The sequence below is a fragment of the Eretmochelys imbricata genome, chromosome 5 (genome assembly GCF_965152235.1).
Source record: "Eretmochelys imbricata isolate rEreImb1 chromosome 5, rEreImb1.hap1, whole genome shotgun sequence".
In the NCBI taxonomy this organism is placed as follows: domain Eukaryota; kingdom Metazoa; phylum Chordata; order Testudines; family Cheloniidae; genus Eretmochelys; species Eretmochelys imbricata.
The window spans coordinates 34,894,768-34,915,964 of record NC_135576.1 but is presented as its reverse complement, the minus strand read 5'-3'; the positions used below and the strand labels follow the sequence as shown (position 1 = coordinate 34,915,964).

General features: G+C 38.8%; 1 protein-coding gene across 3 annotated transcripts in view; it reads right to left on the bottom strand.

Annotated features, from left to right (window-relative positions):
- The window catches only part of MTREX (Mtr4 exosome RNA helicase), a 102,418-nt gene that overhangs the window by 57,543 nt on the left and 23,678 nt on the right, over positions 1-21,197 (bottom strand). For all 3 annotated transcript variants that reach the window (XM_077816849.1, XM_077816848.1, XM_077816850.1), the window contains 8 exons: positions 20,489-20,613; positions 18,677-18,775; positions 17,215-17,317; positions 16,743-16,874; positions 15,280-15,359; positions 12,754-12,864; positions 9,119-9,220; positions 7,683-7,808 (listed from right to left, as the gene is read on the bottom strand). In XM_077816849.1, the coding sequence (XP_077672975.1) occupies positions 7,683-7,808; positions 9,119-9,220; positions 12,754-12,864; positions 15,280-15,359; positions 16,743-16,874; positions 17,215-17,317; positions 18,677-18,775; positions 20,489-20,613 (878 nt within the window). The remainder of the gene's footprint in view (positions 1-7,682; positions 7,809-9,118; positions 9,221-12,753; positions 12,865-15,279; positions 15,360-16,742; positions 16,875-17,214; positions 17,318-18,676; positions 18,776-20,488; positions 20,614-21,197) is intronic.

The window sequence follows — 21,197 nt, the reverse complement described above, 5'->3', positions numbered from 1 at the left end:
TTCAGGAAGTTTATGACTATTCGTCATTTTCATCATGAGGGGACACAGGTATGCAACCCCATGTCCTGGATATCCCTAAGCCTCTGACTGCCAGACTGGGACTGGATGACAGGGGGTGAATCGCTCGATGATTGCCCTGTTCTGTTCATTCCCTTTGAAGCATCTGGCACTGACCATTGTCAGAAGACAGGATACTGGGCTAGATGGACCATTACTCTGATCAAGTCATTCTTATGTTCTAAGTATGATGTACGTTTCACTGTGTGCAACAAAGTCATCATTCTCGGTTACTAATTTGTACGCAATGGAGGAGAAAAATGCTTTCATCTTATGAAAAACGACGAATGGTCCCTATGAAAACACGAAATAAAATCACTAACCATAACACATTCACAAAAAGATAGAAATCCCAAAAATAAAGTGCGTCAACATGAAATCCAGCAGTCAGTTTTCCTGCACATCAGTTATATTCTGTTATGACACTAAGAACAAGATCTTAGGAGAATTCAAAAAGAATTGTTCATTTATATCGATAACAGGGACACCCTGAGTTGCATTAGTAAGGATTACAATCCCTTCCCTCCCACCCTGTCTCCAAAGAACACAACAAAAAACCCTCCATGATCACTAAAAACAAAAACCCTAAAGCAAATCTCTAAGGGTGGTGAAAATAATAAAAGAATTTCCATATGGGCAAGTTCAAGGTTTCTTACTCCTTCTTCTGAAGCATCCCGGTTCCAGCCACCCTCAGGATACTAGATTAGAAGGACTAATAGTCCAGTCTGCTATATCAATTTGTATGTTCTATGGAAGATGTTAAACTTCTTATGTTTAACCTTTAAATTGTCCCCTGTGAGTAAAACATGGCAAAAAAGTTTAATGTATAAACATAACAAAATCCACACAACAGAAATTAAAAAAAAAAAAAAAAAAGAGTGAAAACTGAGTTCATTAGAATAAAACAAAAACCCAGTGACTGAGGTTAAGTTATGATCAACAGACTAGAACCTTCTTAAAATGAACAGAAGTCTCTCTCTTTTTTATATATACACACACATTCCCCATCAGAAATTAATTTTGATTAGAAAATTATGATTGGACCAGATTTGCCAACATTTTAGCCATTTAGTTCTTCTGAGGCACATAGCTCAGAATAACACATTTAATTAGAGCAGCAACATAGAACAGTTAACCATCCAAATTCCACCAAAAATGTGCTATCTGCTGTCCCTACTGTCTTCCAGCAACTTGAGTGCAAGCACCAGACACAGAAACTCCATCACTAGCTTTTGCTTGTCTTCCTATTCCCCCACTGCATATGCATTTGTTTTGTTTTGTCTTTAAAAAAAAAAAAAAAAAGTAAAAATTGAACTTCAATTACAAATAACCCTGAGAACTAAAATCTATCATTTAACTGACTTTCTTCACAGACAAGAACGCCATTTAATAAAAAACTATGAAGCAATAATTTTTTTTAAAAAATCCCCTTTAATGTTTAAGGTTTTTCTTCCTCCCTTATTTATTGTGCTTAATAATTGTTTTAAAAAAACAAAACACTTGTTTTGTGACAGACAACGAGCAAAACAAAGACCCTAGCAACAGAATTTCAAACTCAAATTTGTTGTAGCTTTGGCAGTAAAAGCAAGTAAATATGGTAACTTTAAAATGAAGGCCTTGATTTAGAAAGGTACTTAAACATGTGCCTAACTACTTTAGGCAACTGAGCAGTGCCACTTAAGTCAGTGGGACTACTCAGATACTTAAATGTGCTTATGCAGTTTCCTGAATTGGGGCCAATAACATTCCCCCTATCTAATGAGCATAATGGACATAAGCTCAACACAGTACCGCAAATAAGCTCAGTAGTATTTCATCACAATAAAAATACAAGAAAAATGACAAATTAAAATTTTTGAAGAGTGAGTAAGAATTTGTTATTTTACCAAGAATTGTGTCCTTGTCACTCCGGCGTGGGCAAATCTTTGAGTAACACCCAAAACAGTGGAGATACTCCTTAACTACTCCAGTGGCCCTGCCACTATGTAATTCATGTCAGCCTCTGGCTGGCAGGTCAAGTCCTGTAGCAAATTAGGGTACGGTACATTTTACAAATTGTGCCATCACAAGTCGTTTATAGCTGAATGAGCTTCATATCAAACCAGACTTCAAGGCTGCAATTAAGTTGGTGTGCTCAGCTGATGTTTATAAATGGACAGTGTGCAGTTAGAATGGTTCTGCTCTGGCAGCTTACGCCTAACTTGAAGTCTCTTGGTCTCTTATATGGTTGCACCACAAGCAGCGAGATCAGAAAATTCGTATTTATCACTCAAAATCAGGAGTAAGGAGAAATGAAGTACAAATGCTATTCCTCTGTAAACACCCTTAAAATATTAGAAAAAAAAATTAAAAAATAGAAGTGTACTGTTTAGATGGGATGGAAAACCAAGGACATTGAAGACTCCACAACCTTTTCATAAGAGTAAAGATGTCAGCCATAATGTTCTATCCAAAGTCCAATTCAGGTCATTACATTTTGTCTCAGAAAATTCACTACACATTCCAAACAAATAACACATCTTTCCCTTCCTGGATTACACTGCCACATAGTATTGCTGTATGCTGTTAAACAATTACCACATACCATCCGAGAATCGGCTATACCCCGCTATTACTGATTACGGGAATGGGAAGGAGAACAACATCGTCCTCACCTTCAGTGGCAACCGTGTACAGTAAGGAGGCACACTAACTCCCCACTTCAGACAAAATCATCTGTGTTGTGATTTGTACTGGAGCTATAATCCCAGGTTTTAATCCTTGCCAGACAGCAAAGACTGCAGTACAAATTCCTGAGCCATTAGATAGAACAGATATTGGGAAATGCTATGCTGGAAGCAAAGAACAGGAGAAATCCCAGTATAATTACATGAACCCCCAAGCCCCAAAATTGGGAAACCCATTAATTTTTGGAATTTTCCCTTTATGTGGTGACTCCTAAGTGGTGATCGGTTGTTATCTTGGTTATTTCCTTCTTAAAATATCTGGTCTGGGTATCAAAATAATTTGGTTTTATTGTGACATCTCTGTAGTAATTGTAGCAACTACTACAGAGACGTCACAATAAAACCAAATTATTTTGATACCCAGACCAGATATTTTAAGAAGGAAATAACCAAGATAACAACCGATCACCACTTAGGAGTCTCCCGGATTTACTTAGTACCCTGGATAATCAATCATACTTGACCAATAGGGTTATCAAATTAAAAACCAGAAACCATATCCTGCTCTAATTCATGAGAGAACATTTACAAGTTTTGTTGTTTATGATTTAGTCCAATTTAAAGTCATATATGTGAGGAAACGTGCTTACGAACAAAAGAAGTGCCATATGGGATCAGACCAGTGGTCCAGCAAGTCAGTTTTGTATCTCTGACAATGACAAGATATTGTTCAATATCTTCATAAATGATCTGGAGGATGGTGTGGATTGCACTCTCAGCAAATTTGCGGACGATACTAAACTGGGAGGAGTGGTAGATACGCTGGAGGGGAGGGATAGGATACAGAAGGACCTAGACAAATTGGAGGATTGGGCCAAAAGAAATCTGATGAGGTTCAATAAGGATAAGTGCAGGGTCCTGCACTTAGGACGGAAGAATCCAATGCACCGCTACAGACTAGGGACCGAATGGCTAGGCAGCAGTTCTGCGGAAAAGGACCTAGGGGTGACAGTGGACGAGAAGCTGGATATGAGTCAGCAGTGTGCCCTTGTTGCCAAGAAGGCCAATGGCATTTTGGGATGTATACGTAGGGGCATAGCGAGCAGATCGAGGGACGTGATCGTCCCCCTCTATTCGACATTGGTGAGGCCTCATCTGGAGTACTGTGTCCAGTTTTGGGCCCCACACTACAAGAAGGATGTGGATAAATTGGAGAGAGTCCAGCGAAGGGCAACAAAAATGATTAGGGGTCTAGAACACATGACTTATGAGGAGAGGCTGAGGGAGCTGGGATTGTTTAGCCTGCAGAAGAGAAGAATGAGGGGGGATTTGATAGCTGCTTTCAACTACCTGAAAGGGGGTTCCAAAGAGGATGGCTCTAGACTGTTCTCAATGGTAGCAGATGACAGAACGAGGAGTAATGGCTTCAAGTTGCAGTGGGGGAGGTTTAGATTGGATATTAGGAAAAACTTTTTCACTAAGAGGGTGGTGAAACACTGGAATGCGTTGCCTAGGGAGGTGGTGGAATCTCCTTCCTTGGAAGTTTTTAAGGTCAGGCTTGACAAAGCCCTGGCTGGGATGATTTAACTGGGAATTGGTCCTGCTTCGAGCAGGGGGTTGGACTAGATGACCTTCAGGGGTCCCTTCCAACCCTGATATTCTATGATTCTATGATTCTATGACTCATACCAGATTTTTCAGAGGAAGGAACAAAAAAAAACCCATAGGGAGAAATTAAGGAATAACCTGTCCATAAGGGAAGAATTTTTCCTAACCCTAGTTTGTTTGAACCTTTATGATTCAGGGGCATACAGACATATTTTTTCTTAGCTAAAGTAATTACAGATAATCTCAGTATCCACACCATTTTATTAAAAATAACACTTCCTCTCTTAGTAACCTCTTGGCCCCAATGACATTTGTATCAATCTGTTCTGCAGATATGCTTTATGTAAAGAAAAGTATTGCTTTTTGTCAGTTTTAAATTTGCTGCCATTCGATTCAATTGAATGTCTGTTTGTTCCTTCCATTACTGAAAAGAATAGATAGGAATATCTCAATTACCTTTTGTGTACCACTCATTTTATATACCCCCATCAACTCTCATCTAAACTAATCATTGCCAATTTTTTAATTTGAAAACAATGATCAACTCAGAAAATAAAGTGCTTGTGTTCGCCTGCTTCACTATATATAAAAAAAAACCAAAAACCTAAAATAAAGTTTTAAGTCTAATTACTCCTTCTCAAATCACAGATCTATATCATTTGTAGTGATCCATAAAGTGGTTTGTAAACATTGCCTCAGGTTATGTAGGAAGAATGAATTGGGCCCCTTTAATTAAGTGCACAGAGATACCACAAAAGAACTTTGTGTGTGGTGGATAGAGGGATAGAGAAAAATGTGTGATTGTGCAAGGCTTCTGTCCTGGGCATTTTGCTAGAGTAATAATATGTGAATTAAAATAAAATTAAACAAAAGACTAGACAGATTTCTCGGCTGCCTGCAGGACGAACAAGCTCTGAGCTGCCAATTGAATAAATTATGATTCTGCCAAGAAGCCAGATGAAGCCAATGGTATACCGCCTACAGCTTGGCATTACAGCTCTGAACATTCCATACACAAACAACAAAGGAAGCAAAATACTGGATATTTTATCTGGCTAGATTTTAAAATAAATAAGAATGTTTTCTTTCAATTTTTCAATCTATGTAATTTTTCCCACGAATAAGTAAGTAGATGCTAAACACTGATCCACTCAAGTTTGAGTCTTTGTAGCATACTTACATAAACACATTCTTTTTATTATAAAATTAGTCATTTTCCTCCTATAATTATGCTAGGATTTTCAACTTTCATGAGACATAAAACAGAAGTCCTGATTGCTTGAGTTCATTAAATACCACAATGCTCTTTGTGAGAATACGTGGTAATACTGGTGCTTTAGCTAAATTCCACCTATGATAATTCCATCCTGCCTTCAACTGCAATTTAATTTGGAAGAAACATTCTTCAGTTCCTGCTTAAATTAATGCTGCAGTTCACTGTTAAACAATTGTTGTAGTTCACCCAGTAATGGCTGTATTTCTATGGTGGATGAAGCAATTTCTATGCAGCTGGTATAACAGTTTGAATTTATAAAACTTTCTGGAATTTTTTGGGATGAGATGCAATATATAAATACATGATTATTATTTAATTTATACTACCTAGAAGTTCTCCAACTGCACTGTGCACATTTAGTTTTATTAAAACATGTTTGTTGTCAAATTGATCAACTATCCACCGGTCAAACATGCTCTGGATAAACAACATTAACTATATTACAGCTGACACATTCTCATGCTACTGAGTTTAAGAAATAAACTTGACAAATGTTTACCATAAGAATATGCTCAAATATCTGGACTGTTTTTGAAAAAAAGTCATTCAAAGTTTATGGCTTCTTTTTTAAAAACAGCAAGAAAAATATTTTACACAATATTTACTCCTGACAGAATTCTGCGCCCATGTGAGGGCGCAGAATTCATATAGCCCACATATTTCTGTGTCCTCTGTGCAGAAAAATGCTAAAGAAATCTGTGGGGTGGACATGCGTCTCTTCCCTGGCAGCCCAGGCAGCGCGTCTGTTCCAGAGTGCCTGGAGCAGCTTCAGAGACGCAAATCACTGCGGAGGGGAATGGGGCTTGCTGTGCGTGCCTGCAGGGGAGATGTTGATCGCCGAGGCAGCGCTTTAACGTGGCTTGTGTGGTTGCAGCGCAGCGCCGGGAGAGAGTTCTCACAGCGCTCTAAAAAAAAACAACAAAAAAACAAACCACACTTTCATGAGGGGCACAGCTCCCAGCACTGGGGCACTGTCTAGACTGGCGTTTTACAGCACTGAAACTTGCTGTGCTCAGGGGGCGTGTTTTTTCACCCCCCTGAGCAAGAAACTTGCTGTGTTATAAATTGCTAATGTAGACAAGCTTTCAGTTCCTCTCTCTTGATACTGTGGCTGGAGGGGTATGGAGGAGGGTTCTCCATTCTCAGTCAATTCCTCCAGGAGTATAAAAACCTGTAAAAGTTTTAAGGTCCGTACATTGCCAGAGTGATGTAAAGCCTTACAAATGACAGTAAGGGAATCAGCTAGGAAGATTTATACGCTTTCTCACTTTTTTCTTGTGCCAAAGTGACATAGTGGGGTTAGATTTCTACTTACCCATTTTTTTAAAAAAAGAAGACTTTTGAGGGCAAATAAAACATTTACCAAGCAGTCAATAAAATGTCAGGACAATCAGAACCACACACTTCCTGAAGTATCCAGCTAAGTCCAGGACAATGATTAGCAAAACTGAATGACTTTCATGTGTGAAAGTCTGAGCAATTTAAAATGATATTTCCCCCCGCCCCTCCCTATTTGGTGTTCTGTAATGTAATTTAAATGAAAATCCAGGATTATAACTGGAATGCAGGGTATTACTTACCAACTATCTGTAACTTAACTTTCATATGTTTAGGAAATGCTGAATAGTTATTGTGACTTTTTTCTGTATTGCAGTTTAAATAACTTACCAAAACAATTGAAACTGGTGTCATTATACGGCATTATTTTGACAAACAACATCTGTAGAATTTTGCAGAATTTTTAACTTTTTAGCAAAGGATTTTTAATTTTTTGGTGCAGAATTCCCCCAGGAGTAAATATGAAAATGAATAATGTTTCAGATGTGACTTCTGCAATATTGAACTTATTCCTGTCATACTCCCAATATGCAGTCTCACAAAACACTTCCCTCACAAACCAATCACTTCTTGTATTACCTATATGGGATTAGGTGCTCCAGAGTTCCTCCGTGCCACCAGTGAATTTGAAGAGTTAAAGTGAGAATTTCATGAAGAAAACTTTTCAAATGCATCAAATTTAATTCCATTCACCTTTCACATTCCTTGTATTTAAATAATCATAGTCTTCAGCATACCTTAAGAAGCTGTTTGCCAATTGTTGGGCTCATCTTCTCATCCACCATAAGAATTACTATTCCTCTGTCATCCATACCTCGACGTCCTGCACGACCAGACATCTGAATATATTCACCTGAGGAGATCTAGAAGTAGGAAAAAAAAACCTCTAACTTTTGCTGTAATTTAAGCGACAGCGGCACATTGATCCCATTGCATGTTACAGTGACTGAAAACTGCATTAAAAAATACCAAAGGGTGGTATAACAGATGTGACCTTTTCATGGAGTTAAAGTAACCATACAATTCACAAAGCCATGTCCATGACTAAGGGCTTGTCTATACAGTCCCGCAGTACAGACTCTCAGGGGAGAAGGATGTGAGCTGCAGCATTGCAGTAAAGTGGCGCGCTGTAAATGCGGCTCAACATTTTAGTGCATACTGCAATTACCCCTCCCGCAGTCCACACTGTGAGGCCATGTACACAAGCCCTGAAGCACTAAGGGGCTTGTCTATACCGGGAAACTCAGGTAAATTTTCCAAATTAACTGAAGGTGTGAACTAAAAGTGGATTAGATAAACTGTATTAAACCTCTGTGTGGATGCTCTCATTCAGAATTAAAGTGGCCTTAATCTGGTTTATTTTAAACTAAATACAATTAAGACCACTTTAATTCTGAATGAGAACATCCACACAGAGGTTTAATACAGTTTATCTAATCAACTTTTAATTAACACCTTTAGTTAATTTGGAAAAACCTTCTTGAGTGTCCTCACATTGGCAAGTCCTTAGACATCACTGGGGTTTGTTTGTTTGTTGGGGGCGGGGGGCTACATCTAATGTATCATGAGATTGCTGCGGGAGGAAGAGGTTAGTGAAAAAGTATGAATTCCAGTGTCCTCTGTATGCTGATAACAGCAAGCGCTGTATTTCCATCTCGATCAACTCAGAAACTGTAGTGGAGAGTGTCACCTAGTGCCTAGTGAGTATTGGGTTTTGCATTAGTCACTGGAAAACTACTTTCCCAGGTTTTTCATATGAAAGGGGAACAATAAATGGTTTGTTGGGAAAGATTCTGACAGGAAACATGGTTTCAGAATTGCAAAGAGGTTGTGTAGAATCTTTCAAATTTTTTAGACATATAGATCTAGCCTGTGTTTGGGTGTCCTTCTACTATTTTTATTAAAATAAAGTGTGTCTTTATGCATACTCTATAATGAACCTAGAATTTTAAAAGAGGGCAGTTACAGATTTGAACATTTTAATATGAATTGCACATTATTTAAAAATTACATTGATTTTGATTTTGAATGAAGTAAGAGCTTTGAAGTAAATATTTTTACTGCAGTGGATAAAGTGTCTCCAAAACAAATTCATTTCTCAGAACTATCTTCTATATGAATTTAAACAACTAAACTCACAATTATTCATCCCTGCATATTGAATCGCACTTACCCATCTGAAATCTTTCCCATCAAATTTACGGGCACTTGTGAACAGCACTGTCCTGGCTGGCATATTAATTCCCATAGCAAAGGTCTCAGTTGCAAATAAGGCCTAAATAAATAGACAACAGTATCAGACAACAAAATAAGAATTTGTAACTTTATAACATTTAAACTATAAGAAGCAGCTACTTAAGACTTTTCCACATTTTAAATCAGATTTAAATGTACAATACATGTCTGAAACTGCAAACACTTATTTACCTGAACTATGCATTACATTAGATAAAATGTTGCCAATATTTAGGTACTTATAATACTTCCGCCCCCCAATTTGGGTACACCCCAGTTACTAAAAACTGGAACAAGAACAATCTCTCCCCACTATTTCCCCCAACAGAAGAAACGTATTAACTAGTTTATAGTTATATGTTTATGTGGGCATGTGAAAAATGGACAGATAGCAAAAGTCTAAGAGGTGAGTTTTGCATTAAATACTGAAAACAGTGAAGTTAGTGGCCATTTTTAACTATTTTGATAGTGAGCCTTATAGTTTTGGCCCAGATTCTGCAATCATTTTGTCACCTTAGCTCACATGTTTTTTTGTTCAGATTAATGCATCAGGAAGGTCTCTTTATATTTCATCTCCTGATCGAGCTGAGAATTTAAATATACAGGGAAGGAGCTCATAAAAAGACGAATTGTGGGGACAAAAGGGAAAGACATACATCTATAAAGAATAGAGCACAATTATTTCTTCCACCTTTCTCATAAAAATATATTTTTGTTATCTTTAGAACTTTATCACATCAAAGACGGTAAGCCAAAATTATTGCAGATCAAGCCAATTCTATGAAAAAATTATTTGAGTTTTAAAACACTATTTACCCTCTCCTACAAAGTCAGCAATGATATTTTAGTCATGAAAAATAAAGAGTGTTAGTGAATTACAAGCAATCCTGCAACCAGCTTTCAGGACAGTGTTCTCATAACAACAACAAATTATATTACGTGGGTATATGGTTGTGTGTCCTGCTGGGAATGTTTCAACTCCCCACCCCACAGTAACAGCGACTGATTTCATTTCTTGAAAGCACTTACTGTTTATTTTTAAGGCTTTTATTTTAACTAAATCACAATACTGAGAGCAAGTTTCAGAGTAGCAGCCGTGTTAGTCTGTATTCGCAAAAAGAAAAGGAGTACTTGTGGCACCTTAGAGACTAACCAATTTATTTGAGCGTAAGCTTTCGTGAGCTACAGCTCGCTAAGGTGTCAAAAGTACTCCTTTTCTTTTTGCGAATACTGAGAGCAGAACTCAGTATGTGTGGAGTATATAGATTAGCATCTACAAAGGCGTTAAATAATTTGTTTGCAATGTTGTTGTAGATGTGTTGGTCCCAGAATATGAGAGTCTAGAAAACTAGAGTGTGTAAGCTAAATACAAGATGGGACAGATTGTTAAGCATAAGGGATTCAAACTTGTAGGAGACCACTTAAAATGAAGTGGGCAATTAATACTTCTCCAGTTGTAGGACAATGGAGGGTTAGTAGGAAGCAAGGTATGTGTGGTGGGGCACCGGCCCCACCCCATGAGAAAGAGGGCTGGAACAGGCCAGAGAGGCTGCACAGACCAGCAGCCAATCAGCAAAGGCCTATGGAGAGCCAATCAGGGCAAAGGAAGAGGCAGCTGAGCAGGGCCAAGCTGGGCCCTATATAAGGGCTGTGTAGCAGAGGAGAAGGTGGTCTCTCCCTGACTAGCAAGGGAGGAGGACTGGCTCTGAAATAAGGAGGTAGCACCTTGGACAGAGCAGTGCTGGGCAGGCTTGGAGAAGCAGAGGCGAGCTCTGGCCCAGTTACCTGCCAGGCTGCAGCCCCTGTTAAAAAGGGTCAAGAAGGTGCACAGGGCCAAAGGGGAAGTGGCCCAGGGAAGACAGGCAGACAAGAGGGGAGAGAAGGAGGGTAGAGAGAGGCTTCCGCTAGAGGGTCTCTGGCCAGGACCCAGAGTAGCGGGTGGGCCTGGGTCCCCCCCCCTTTCCCCCTTGCACTGCACCTGGCCACAGAGGAGTGTGGCCAAGACACACTGCAACTTGCCCCTGAGGGCAGTGTCCTGAAGTGGATATCGCCAAGCAGGGAGCAAGGCGGTTCCCGAATCAACAGAGCAGACAACAGGTGAAACCACGTGCAGAGGGTGCTCTGCAGGGGACAAGAGCTAATTCCCAGAGCAACCAGCAGGAGGCGCCAGTGGTGGTGAGTCATGACCCCGTCAGTGTGTTACAAGTTGTTGAAATGCGCCATAAAACCAGTCTCTATTAAGTCCATGGTTTTTAGTGTCCAGCACAGTTATGAATATAAGTTACCAGCTTGTCTTTTAAAGATGTTATGCACTTTTCCTTTGAGAACAATCTATCCCTTCTTATATTTAGCTTCAACACTCTAGTTTCCTTCTCCAGACCTGAAAAAGAGTTCTGTGAAGCTTGAAAGTTTGTCCCTTCCACCAACAGAAGTTGGTCCAATAAAAGAGATTTCTTCACCCACCTTTTCTCTTTTAGGTAATTTGAGTTAATTGGTAATCAATTCAAATTACAAGAGGAGCAAGAACTCTAGTCTAGACATACCCTTACTCATTCTAGAACAGAATGGAGGGTTTGGCAACTGGCTGCACTCAGTCTGGGGTTTTGTCTACACAGCAGTTTTTTGTGTTTGGAGTTTGTGTACTACTATAGTAGCAGATGGAGGCTCATAATAGAGAATTAAAAAAAAGTTCTTCTGAAGCTAGATTCCCTGAATTGTTACCGCTTTGGGAAGTACAGGACAGGAAATGGGAAAAATTTATATAGATGAAATTCTATAATTTACTGCAATTCTCATATTGAACATGTAATTTATTTTTTGCATTTTTTAAAAAAAATATTGAACTGTTACAATTGGAGCTATAAAACACCCAAATAAAAAGATACCTAAAGCAACAGAACACTGGTAAATACACTGACTTTTCATTTAGGTGCCCTCCCTCCTCCACCTCCATGCCCAGCTCCCTTAAGGAACAGCTGGTGCTTGGGAAAAGTGTTTCTAAGGTGGAAAAAAGGCACATAGTTAGAAGCCTGATGTGTTTGTTCTCACTGGAAAATGAGTCATCTAGTCATGAATACTTAAAAATAAAGTGGCGCCTCAGAGGAAGGAACTAAAAGCCAATTGTGTTAGTAGAAATTAGTAGAAAAACTCAAGCTTTCCAGAACTGTTGCACGTGTGTTTGAAGAAACAGACCTCTAGATAGTAAGCTTCACAAGCCCTTCTTCTCTGGGGCTGAAACTAGCGCTCCCCTTGTAACTGAAGCTCCGATCCCTGCCCCCAGCTGAAACCAGGAGTGGAGCTGAAGCCCCAATCCACAGCGCACCTTCCCCTCCCTCCACTGAAGCCGGGAACCAAGCAGCTTTTTTGGTTGGTTTGCGGTGCTGCCTGATTGAGGACTTCCAGTTTCACAGGGTGTTGGTTAGACTGGTAAGTACATAACTCTAGTGTTCATATTTTTGAGGTTCTACTGCCCCACAATGTACTATTGTACATTTCCAAGGTAGTGAAAGCTAAAATAATGATTATGAAAAATACACAGACTTGTACCTAAATACAGAGGTATGAACTACATACCTTTATCAATCCTTCAGAAAAAAGAATTTCAATGGTTTCCTTTAAAATAGGAAGCAAACCACCATGATGGATGCCAATTCCTCGCTTCAAAAGAGGAAGCACATGCTCAACCTGTGAATACAGAGGGTAAGTCAATATGTCTATTTTGATATACTTTTAAACAAAAAGATAATAATTATATGTAAAACATTTAACAGCTTGCTCTTATAGTTTTCATGTTATCCAACAATTTACATGCAAACAGATAAACAGACTTTGACTGATTAAAGATTCACCCCCAACAAAAAGTGGTCCAAGACAGAGGTCAGTTTTGGCTACTTGTTCTAGCACCTCAGATCACATATAAGAGGAATCTCTGATCCACAAGATGTAGTAGCGTCTAGGAGTTCTATTCAAGCATTCAAAATTAAACAGGAAAATTTCCAAATCCACTGTGAAAGAGCATATAAGAAGTGACAGTGGAAAGAAACAGAAATCTCTACTTTCTTGTGACCCTTGAGCACTCCGTGGAAAGTGATGCATTTATCTATGAAAGTAGAATGAGAAAATATGGGATGTTTTGATTATTTCCTCTCCCAGCCAGGAGAAACAGATATTCCCTAAGCCAGTGAAGCAAACCTGACCTTGCTATTATGCCCAAGCAGCACTTTACCTGTTGCTTCCAAAGGAGAAGGTAAATAGAACTGCTGACTTGATGAACATATATATACAGACTTCCAAATAAAACAAATTTGAAGACCATAATCATTGCATCAATTTCAGCCAATCATATCCCTTAGTTTGTCAACATTCCAAACACTCATAGCTTTGTTCAATATTCATAACAACTCAGCATTTTCTTACTGCTAAGCATGGTCTAAGTCACTTTAAAAATGAGAATATTTAAATTTGTAAGTTTACTTAAGAGTTTTTCTTACCCACATAGGGCATTTTTGGAAAATCAATATCTTCATACACATAAAAAGTGGTTTTGTTTGGCTGCAATTTGATCATAAATTTATAGTCTTGAATTATCTTGTTCTGTGAAAGCAGAATGTTCTGTTTGCAAACACTATATAGTTCAAATTCTGAACGCTTTAAATTCTTCTAATCGAATCTAAAAGTCCAAAATTATTTTTAAATAAACATATACTCACTTGGTTAGCTTTGTTAATTAGAACTTGTTTTGTTCAGTTTCAGTGTTAAAACTGATCCAAGTATTCTTTCAGGATTAGATTTAATTATCCATAACAGGCAAAATATCAACCTATCCCATATACTATGAATAGGATTCCATTGTTAAAAGCTTCATATATCTATATCTGTGTGTGTATATCTAGACTATATATAACACACCAGATTGCAAAATAGTTTCAATTTTTTTCATTCTGAATCCTGATTTTCAACTGCTCTGAACATTTACAAAAACTCAAAGGCTGAACTTTCCATGGCTTGTCTGAGAACAAGTAATTTTTTCTTTTTAAGACCTGGGTAAACTGCATTAAGTCACTATATAAGTTAAAGGAAATGAAAAAAAAAAAAATCAGTCTTCCTGTTCTTCCGTCAGCTGTTCTCATGCAGTTAACTCCAAAACAGCTCCACTTTGAAAGCTGCAACTTTGCATGCTAATAGTCCTTAATGGAGAGTAGCAGCTTAGTCGGGTTTTGACAAAGAGAAAAGTATTAGTGATTGAAAAATTTCTGAGCACGCTTACCGGTTATCTACCAAGATTTTTTTAACAGAGCCTCATGAAGTGACATCATAAAGAGAGGCTGGCAGAACTTAAAAGCTCCCTGTTTTGCCTCAATGGCCTCATCTATGCTAGGGACTTTTAGGAGAGATTCCTACAATTAGTGAAGCTGAACCGGCGGTAGCACTGGTGAGTTTTTTTCCCTAACACAGGTATGGCCAAAAGCACAAGGGCTGCTACTCCTGTGGCAATTTCCACCTTTCACTGAATCACAACAAAACTCTCCAAAAGGCTAATCAATAACAGGACGAGAAAAAGTTGTACATATAGAGCAAAATAAAAAAAATTAATCCATAATTTTAGTAATTTACAAATTTGTTGCATTTTCAGTATTTTGCAAACTATTTTTTTATTTATTTCTATTTTTTCCATTGTAAAGATGCAACCATTCTCCTATAAATTGGTATGCAGCTGCTCTGTTAACTTGACTTTACAAAAAAAATGACAAGGCAAAATTTCATAAAGAATAGAGAATCAATATCAGTCAGTACATTTGAGCAACTTTCAACCAAAAGAAGTTTTCCACTTATTTGGAGATGTACACTTTATTAAAAAATAAGTCATTTAAAGTTATCCAGAAAATTGAGTAGAGCTATGGTTCAAAACAGTAGTAAAGTATCTATACCCTCTATGTTTAATTTAGCCCTCACTTTCAATCAAAACAATCTACTGACATTATTCACAATACAGTTCATAAACAATCCATCATATATTTATTTAAAATACACTGTAGCATATCAGGTATTAATTTTAGTTTATGTTCACTGAAATTATTCTTAAGCAACCTCCACACTCACCTGAGGAAGTTTCTTGTCTTCATCAGACAGACAGTCAATTGCATTATTAAATACTTCTTCAACCATCTTTTTTTCTTCATCTAAAAATGGAAACATCTACACATAAGCAAAATTTTTCCTGCAAATACCAGCATGTTCGTTTTGTAAACCATGTCAAATATAACTGATTACTTTTTATAATGTAACCTTTAAAATAGTTATGCTGAAAGTTAGGAAGTCAACATACATACTCAACTAGTTAAAGAAAGTGACCTCCTAAAGTTACCTTACTTGTACAATTGAAACACATGTATGAGGTACCAAGATAAAGGGTATAATTATGCAGCTGTACACTTAAACTAATTAAAAAAATGTTTTATTTACATGTAGAGGGGAGAATTTTTAATTGCAATGATTACAGTCTGATAGTTGTACATGTGGATTATGGGAACAAATATCCGCTGCATGTGACAGTGAATGCTACAATTAATTACACTGCCAGCATTGTGCAAAGACAGTCTGTTGACAGGTAGACAAGGTCCCTGCCCTGAAGAGTTCACGATCGACAATGACTTCTCTTACAACTCTCTATATACAGTTACTCCTAAGATTCTCAAAAAGTCTTAAATTCATCTTATTCTTTCCCTAGTTAAGATAAAATGTTGAAGGGCTTTTTCTTTTGGGGGGCGAGGGGGGGTGAAGGAGGGGAGGGAGAACTGTTGAGCTGCTGAGGAAGATCAGTTTAGTTGTTATGTGAGCAAAAAACACATTTTTCTGCTTCTGAGAAATTACTCAGATGCCAAACTCATAACTCAAAAGACAGGGACGGGAGGTGGGGAACCACTTGGCATGTGGCCAATCTTTTCTCAACTTGTGCAACTGTTTCTGAAAGTAGCTGTACTATTACTGCTTTTCCAAGATGCACTGCAGGTAAAACTAAGGGCATGTCTACACAAACACCTACTTCATGGCAAACTGGGATGTAAATCTTCAGCGCTCCAGTGTGCCACATACTAACTGCCTGGGTAGGCCTTGCTCTAATGGGCACTAAAAGTTCCCTAGGTCACACTGATGTACTGCTCATTCAAACCATAGAACATCAGTGTGCACTAGGAAACAGAACACAGTAGCAGAGAGTCTACACAGTTAGTGCATTAGAGTACTATAGAATTACTGGGTGGCAAGCATGTGATTACGTACCTATGCCCTATCTAAGGTTCAGAATGAAAAGCCATCTCAACATTGTACACTCATTAGATCCCCTAGTGATGCCAGCAATTTCCAACTACAATTAGCTAATTTATTAAGACTATATATAACTGAAAAGTTCTGCATTTCCATATCTATGTATTGTAAGTCTACTTTTTTCATATTGGATACAAAAGTCTGAAATAAAGTAGAGACCTGACTAGAAAGGCCTCTCACATAATTTATGCAAACCTGCATTTAGAAATAAAACCACACTACAACTTATTTATCTGTACCTGTGTTGAAGTCTAATTTTGTCATCTGAAGTGCATAGGCTTCACAGTCTTTCTTACTGAAACTGAATATAATTACAGGCTGGAAATTCCTTTCCATGATCATCTTCACTATCTTAAATACATTTGATGGTCCTGCAAAGACAAAACATTATTTTAGAAATTACATTAGGAGAAAGTCTCAATCTAGACCAGTGGTTCCCAAACTTGTTCTGCTGCTTGTGCAGGGAAAGCCCCTGGCGGGCCGGGCCGGTTTGTTTACCTGCCACGTACGCAGGTTTGGCCGATCGCGGCTCCTAGTGGCTGCGGTTCGCTGCTCCAGGCCAATGGAAGCTGCTGGAAGCGGCGGCACAAGTTTGGGAACCACTGATCTAGACACATGCACTAACAGCATTCTTGTTTGCAGTTTTAAAATAACTTAATTCATCTTTGTATTATATAAGAACCACTTTAAAATACAAGGTTTCAAACTCACCTTTTGTTCCTCCTTTCCTGCCCTTCTGATCTCCTTTTGCTAAGTCACCTGCATCTCTAAGTACTTGCATTGCTGTGTTAAAGTTATCTTCTCTGAAATCGCCCTAGAAATTAATGTGACTTTTGTAAGCAATTTGACTTCTCAATTAAAACTTTATAATGGGTCAGAAATAAGACATTTTAAGTCAGAATACAAAGCAAAAAAATTTGAAATTTATAAAAAAATAAAGTACTTACACTACCATAAGTCAGCCTGTGACCCCTTTTATTGGGGGAATGTAGAAGCACATTTGCATGCAAGGATATGAATTTAGAGAGAAATTAACAAAGCAGCAGCATACTGTGCTGCCTCTATTTGGCTCTGTATTAGGATACCAACATAACTGCTGGACCTTGAATTATGAGTAGCCTGATTTGAGTCTAGTCCTTCTCCCAGTGACAATAGTTGCTATGAGTAGGGTCCTACCAAATTCACGGCCATGAAATCTGATCTCCACCATTGAAATCTGGCTGTTGTAGAGGAGACCAGATTTCACAGAGCTGAGTGGCGGCTGCTGGCTGGAAGTCCAGCTCTGAAGGCAGCACCTCTGACAGCAGCAGCGCACAAATGAGGGTGGCACGGTGTGGTATTGCTACACCCTTACTTCTGCGCTGCTGCTGGAGGCAGCACTACCTTCAGAGCTAGGTGCCCAGCCAGCAGCTGTCTGCCGGCTGCGCCCAGCTCTGAAGGCAACAATGCAGAAGTAAGGATGGCAATACTGCGACCCCTCCCCCCCCCCCCACAATAGCCTTGTTACACACCTCCATAACCCCCTTTTGGTTCGGTACCCCGCCCCCCCCCATTACAACACCCTGAAATTTACCATTTAAATATCTGAAACTGTGAAATTTACAGTTTTTAAAATCCTATGATTGTGAAATTGACCAAAATGGCCTGTGAATTTGGTAGGGTCCTAGCTATGAGATATGTATTTTAAGATTTTGTATTTCTGGATCACGAGTCCTTTTTATTTTTGTTTTTTCACATGCAGGGGAGAAACAGTGTTGAAAAATAAGGAAACACTGCAGAGATGATCAAGTCTGCACCTCAAGAGGGGGAAGTTCCTACCCAAACCCTTGAGCACCTCAATGTGGCACATCATACCCACCTGAATTTTGGGACACTAAATAAAATAATTGCTGTGTTCCATACCACTGTAATGTTTAACAGCAATCAGAGCACCATGGTCAGAAGGTTTTTTTTTGTTTTGTTTTTTAAATGAAATGAAAAAGAGAGAGAGATATTATCCCACATAGAGCTATTTTGTCTGTCAAGCAGGGTAGGATAGGTTGAATTAGTGGTCACAATTTTTGCCACAAGTTAATGGGAGGGAGGAAATTCAAAGTCAAATTTTAAAAAGGACAGTCTCATAATTATTGAAAGCACAGACAATAATCTTTCAAATAAACTGACTAGGTCTTACATTTTCATCAACCACAAGGTGGAGTCCATCCCCCCCTGCTGGGAAAATATAATGTTGCAGAGGAGTAGGTCGATAATCTGTGTAAATCACATGGCAAGGCTAGGAGGGGAGAAACAAAACAATTTACTTCATCACTATTATAAATATGGTATTTATTCAAACAATAATTATACCCCCTTGACCATTTAAAATATTTTAAATCCAAAAACAACAAAAGATTGTGATCAGTCACACTTCTCTTATTAGAGCACAATCAGGAATGCAAACCAATGTTTGCTTTAGAGGCTCATACATCACTGTCTGCACTGAGAGTTGTTGTGTGGCAGGTTAGGGTGTGACTCTACAGTGCACCAGCTTGTATATGGACACTGCTATAGTGCAGTCAAAGTCCCAGAGTAAACTCAGTGTACTATGCCTTCAAGCAGCATTATTCTAAGGGCAAGCCTACACTGGCAGCGGTTTAACATGGCTTGTGTGATCACGGCAGAGCGCTCTGAGAGATGTCTCCCAGTGCTCTAAAAAAAGCCACCTCCACGAGGGGCGTAGCTCCCAACGCTGGTGCACTGACTACACTGGCGCTTTATAGCGCTGAAACTTTCTGTGCTCGGGGTGTGTTTTTTCACACCCCTGAACAAGAAAGTTGCAACGCTGTAAATTGCCAGCGTAGGCAAGCCCAGAGTGAGTCTGTCTCACTCATTCGCATGCAGGCACACACCCACATTCACCCCCTTAACATGTCTCCATGGACACATGCACGGCCAGTCTCTTCCCCCCCGGCGGTGATCTGTTCTCAGCTGCCGGTTGCTCTAAGCAGACGCGCCCAGGCTGCCACGGAAGGGGCATGTGTTCCCCACAGATTTCTTTGCTTCCTCCATTTTTCTGCAGGGTGCAGAATTCCCCCAGGATTAAGATTCAAACCCTGGCTTGCCATATAGTAACTTGCCATGTAGACAAGCTCTGATGGAAAGTTAGGCCTCAAACATATTATCCAAAAGAAGCTTTATATTGTACTACCAGCGTCTCTTGGGGAAGAAAAAAATAATACAAATACTTTGCAGGAACACACAATTACAAGCTCAGTGTAGAAGCCTCAATTATTGGAGGGATACAGCAGTAAATAAGTCTCACTCCAATTTAATGGTTACAAAAAAACCCTATGACTTGACTTAAATGCTGAGACCTACCAGAATATAAAAATGGAAACAAAGGTTAAAAACTCTTAATTTCATTTCCACTTACTGTTACACATTGCAAAGAAGCTTGCATTGTACCCCCGCCCCACACCAAAAAGCACACAAAGTATTCCTTTTACAAAAGATTAAAAGGTCATCCGATGAAGTGAGCTGGAGCTCACAAAAGCTTATGCTCAAATAAATTGGTTAGTCTCTAAGATGCCACAAGTACTCCTTTTCTTTAAAAGGCCACTGTGAATTTAAAAATTTTATTTTACACCAATTTCCTTTCCTAGGTTTCTATAACTGGATTATTGACACAGAGTGTCTTTTTGTTCATGTTCTCTGTGCTGCATTGTCTGGGATGCAAACACTACAGGGGAATGTTTATTTGTTTAAAACAACTCCTGCCATTAGGATTTTAAATATATAAACATTTATATTGTTTTACAAAACAGTAGATTTGTTTTTAGATAGGTCAAAATTTTCTGACAATTTTGAGTTGACAACATTTCTTTAATTGAAGCTGTAAAAGCACCACAATCTATCTAGGAATACAGTTCCCATATACTTGTCAGATAGTCCACTTTTTAAGATAGAGATCTTGTGGATCACACCCCACTCAACAATGACTCCAGACCTGTTTATGAAGATGGCAAATCCATTCAGCAAACTGGCGGGCATTCGGAATAGTGGCAGAAAGAAACACATAGTGAACGTTGTCAGGTAGCAAAATAATGGTCTCCTCCCAAACCACACCACGTTCTGAAAACGGAAGATGCACATGGCAAATTATATGAAGGCCCCACAAACTCCTTCTACCCCCTACTCCCCTGAGCTCAGAAGCTGGAGTACAGAAATAGTACACAAAAATCAAAAGGAGGCTTCTTCCTTGCCAAAAGGAATACAGACAGTTATGCACAAGTCTTATTACACACACTAAACTAGTAGAAATCAAACTGAAGAACGCATGAAGAAAGATGACAGCTTATCAGCAGCAAAGACAAAAAAAATCAGAATTTTTTCCAAAGAAATGGTGAAGCAGACAGCAATATACCCCTACACAGTCTTTTCAAAAGCCCACTCCTAGAGGAATGGGGATGAAAAGAAAGTTCATTTTCCATGCTCATTCAAACCATGACCTCACCTGATGGAAACGCCAACATCTGTTTCTGTTCTATTTACAAATTTTACGTATTTGAAGAACTCTTGCACACAGCAAAAAAGTTAGATAACAATGTTAAAGGAATGTAGAACGGTGTGACAAAGTGCTGGGCAACAGCACCTATTGAGTTCCTGGGGCAAGCACTCTGGTAACTGCAGCTCTAATTAATTATTCCAAGAGCAGA